This window comes from Gavialis gangeticus, unplaced genomic scaffold (genome assembly GCF_001723915.1).
Source record: "Gavialis gangeticus isolate Ggan-Ray unplaced genomic scaffold, GavGan_comp1, whole genome shotgun sequence".
NCBI classification, from domain to species: domain Eukaryota; kingdom Metazoa; phylum Chordata; order Crocodylia; family Gavialidae; genus Gavialis; species Gavialis gangeticus.
Window position 1 is genome coordinate 5,632,241 of NW_017729019.1, and position 4,084 is coordinate 5,636,324.

Here is a 4,084-nt window from a genome sequence, read left to right on the forward strand (position 1 = left end):
TCCTTGACAACTGGCAGGCTTCATGGCCTCAGCAGGGGCTACCATCTCTGCAGCTTTCACCCTGATGCACCTTAACATGCACAGTGTTACCCATGTCACGAGCTTTACTTATCCGCAGCTTGAGGTGCAGTTTCCCCCAAACCCCTGTACCTATCTCCTTGAAACTTGGCAAGCTTCATGCTCTCGGCAGAGGCTACCATCTCTGCAAGTTTAATCCAAATAGCACAAAAACAACAAAGTTATAGATATTCAATTTATTCCCCATTATACCCTATGGCCAAATCTCCGAATCAAAGCAGGAAACCGATTCGGAGCTCCTAATCGAATCGCTGGCATCAAAATCGGCCAAATCCAAACCTGAATCAAATAGTGCCCTATCTGTGTAGGCCTAATGAAGACAAGTGCTCCCCTTAGGAAGATGAACTAATTTGTATGAATACAAAATGGGAAATAAGGGCTAGACTGCAGTACTGCAACTAAGGATCTAGTGGTCACCAATGTCATGCAATGGAAGAAAAAAAGATCACTATCCCATTGTGGGTTGTAGTAAAAGAAATTTAGTATATAAGACACAGGAGAGTAATAATTCCACTCTATGCTGTGATTATGATGGCTCTGTAGAGTCCTGTGGCTGGTTTTGGGCACTGTGGCGGGTGCAGAGATCCCACCTCAGGAACACAGCTGGGTATTCATATCCCTCCGCTGTTTCCACCATGTGAGGTGGGCTAGTAGGGGGTGCTCCTGCATCGAGCCACCCACCTCCCTGCGCCTGACCACCTTCCAGGCTCCGAGTGCCTCCCTAGGGGCGCCTTATGTCCGGCCGACCCCTCTCCCGGAGCACACTCGCTAGTCTGGGGGTAATGTGCCACCACCACCCCAAGAATGGACTGTCACGCAGCCCTGTGTCCTTGGGGTAACACAGGCCTAAAGTCCCACGGGTACTCAACCCAGTACAGGCATTTGGGGTACTTCCCCAAGTCCGGGGGCAAAAAGGTATAGTCTCCCTTAGTCCACAGACCTAAGGGGTCTCTTAGGCATAATTTAGACCCACCCCTCAATAAGTCTCCCACACCAGTCAAAAAGGAGAACTTTATTGATTACAGGGGGTAGGGTAAACTAGGGTACAGGATAGAGCAATATCTAGAAATCCTAAAGAGCAAACAGTCTGGCTGTGGTAGCCTTTTGATTACGCATCTGTGTTACTTCCAGCTAAATATCTAATCAGATTGAGTAGCTTACTCACAAGCATCTTCCAAAGGCAGGTGAAGTTTCCCTTTGGAGGCAGGCGGTTCCTAGCTCGTGAGTTTGGGGGGAGAGAGCCAGTTTCAGATGTTAAGGCTTCTCTGTCCCCTGCCTGGCTGCTGCGTCACCTCATGGCCGGAGAGGAGAGACCGCCTCCTTCCCCGTCCTAACTTATATAGCCCCTGTGACCTCATTCACCTGGGCCAGCGGAGGTCAGCCCCAGTTGGCTGTCAGCCAACCAATCTGAAATGCATCACCTGTTACCGGGCAGATTCCAGCTCCCCAGGTAGATGCCCCTTACCCAGGTAAGTGATGCAAGTCACGTAAGCAGAGGGAGCAGGTTTCCCCCTCCCTCAGGAATGCAGCCAGCTCCAGTTCCCTAAAGAGACAGGCTGAGGGTGTGGTCCCCTGTGTGCTGGGCCCACCCTAATTGAATGGTCACAGCACAGAGATTTAACTCACAGTGTCACAGGGCAGAGATTTTGGGGGAGAAACCAAGGTGGCTTTCTGCCACAGGCACCACCATTAAAGAAACTTATTGAATCTAGGGGAGAGCATCAAGATACACAATACATAAACAGTGGCATAATTTACTTCCATTTTGTACACCAGAGATAATTACCCTGGGTCCCAGAGCAGAAAGATGACTGACTGGCTATCGTGAAGTAGCTGCTTTACAAGAAGCTCTTACAGAACCTCACTAATAGACAGTGAGGAAGCAGGCAATCGCCTGTTTGCATTGAACAAGTGCTTACTTCCATGTTAACTGTGGACACACAACACCTATGCTCAGGCAACTTATACCACTACATTTTACTGCTGTTTTCCCCCAGTGTAAATATGTCCAGACCCCGAGGGAAGCCAAGCTTTCCAATGATAAGAGCCTTCCAATAGGAATAAGGTAGTTATATAGAAGGATTGTTATATATCCTCAACTGTTCTTCATGCCCACTGGATGCAAAACATAAGGAAACTGGTTTAATTTGCAGCAAAGGAATTTCTGCCTTAATAGAAAGGGAAAAAAATCTAATTCTAAGGAGAGTCAAGCACTTTAACAGTCCCAGGGACACTGGGGAATCCCCTTCATTGGAGGTTTTTAAGAACAGGTTAAACAGGCATCTGTCCTAGATGGGCTAGGTACACTCACTCATCCTGCCTCAGGGTAGGGGGATAGACCAGATGATTCCCTGAAGTCACTTCGAGGCCCACATTTCTAAGACTCAGTGATTTGATGAGACAAAAATCACCTTTTGGTGACAGCCCGGCTTTAGTTCTATTAATATAAAACTCACTTCACCAAAACATTAAGATATTAGCACCCTTCCATCTCAAAAAACTAGTTTATATATATTAGATCAATGTTCTACGAAAGGCTGACTGTCGTCCTGAATTAGAGACCCTTAGACAAAAGATGCTACCAAACTGCAGCAACAAAATCAAACTGTTTACATTTACCCTCACAACTGGACTCACTGATACTCAGGAAAGGCTCCTTTCCAGATGTGGGCATGAACCCTTCTTCACAGACACAACCGGAGAAGCCATAGGAAACAGCATCAGGACCACCATCCAGGTCACTGTCATCATCACCACTCCCGCTGTAGTCACCAGATCCATACAGCACATAATAGGCTCCTGGAAGAGGAAAAACTAATTAAGAAGTCTATTTCAGCATGGCATTTCATGTCCTACTGGCTTATTCAGGCATCGGTCCTTCCAGACCGGATCTCAGACGGTAAGGCTACCAGGTCATCAGAGGGAAATGTATGCAAGTGGAGGGCTGGTCCCCAACATTGCCAACCCCAAGCATTCAAAAATGAGTCAGGCCCCCAAAATCATGACATTTCCTGAGAACACAGCCACTGGAAACCTGCCTACCTAAAATAACTGTTGCAGGCAGGAATGTTGTCATAAATAGCTCCAATTCCAGACTCTGGATGCTATTCTTCCTCTCTGTTTCAGGGCTCACATAAGGCCAGATCTCCTGGCTTTTCAGGCCTGCTATGGACTTGTTCCATCCGATCTTCTAAGTCTTGTCCCCATCTGTACCCTCTCTCTCATCTAGTATGATCCTTCCATTGGTCTTTTTGAACAGCTGCTGATAAAAGGATGTGCCCTCTTCAGCCATGGAACAGGTTCCCTACATCCTTCGGCCTCAACAAATCTCCCTCTCATTTCAAACCTGCCCTGAAGACAAATATTTTCTCCCTTTCACACAGCAACTCCTTTAGCTACTCCCTTGCCCTTCTGTTATTTTCTATATTGACTCATTTCCGTCTGTACAGAGCACTTAGGGAAGAGATTTTGCAAACGCTGGGCTTGGTTTTGAAATGAGCTTTGATTCAAGACAAGCTATATGTTGCTCTATCTCAGTCTGATCCCAAAGGAGCTCTGGCTATCCTCCTTGTCCTCCAGTACTAGAAAGAGTGGAGGATGGGGAGGGATCTAGCAATGGAGTCCATGTCATATATTTGCTGGACTTCATTTAGATCTGTCTGCAATTCACTAATACTACGGGGGGAAATGCCTCCGTGTTATACAGCGGGGCATAAATTATAGGTCGCTATGAGGAAGCAATTAGATCTAGGGGGAGTATAAACTGAGATGCTTTACATGCTGAGCGGCTTGTTAGTTAATGGTGCTACAGTAAAATATTACTCCTGCTAATAATAATAATTAATTTTACAACCATTTAGAATCTCTTGGATTCATGTACAGCCATTAACAGGCAGACTGTACATTTGGGCTTTAGGAAAATAAAGTATTTTCTAACCTCTTGAACTCAAATCACCTGGATGTGATTTAAACAAACACACTGTGCACACCTCCCCCCCCCCCCCCC

General features: G+C 46.5%; 1 protein-coding gene across 1 annotated transcript in view; it reads right to left on the reverse strand.

Moving 5' to 3' along the window:
• Window positions 1-4,084, reverse strand: part of ADGRE3 (adhesion G protein-coupled receptor E3) — a 54,699-nt gene that overhangs the window by 50,379 nt on the left and 236 nt on the right. The window contains exon 2 of the mRNA XM_019513732.1: window positions 2,698-2,877. Within this exon, the coding sequence (XP_019369277.1) occupies window positions 2,698-2,877 (180 nt within the window). The remainder of the gene's footprint in view (window positions 1-2,697; window positions 2,878-4,084) is intronic.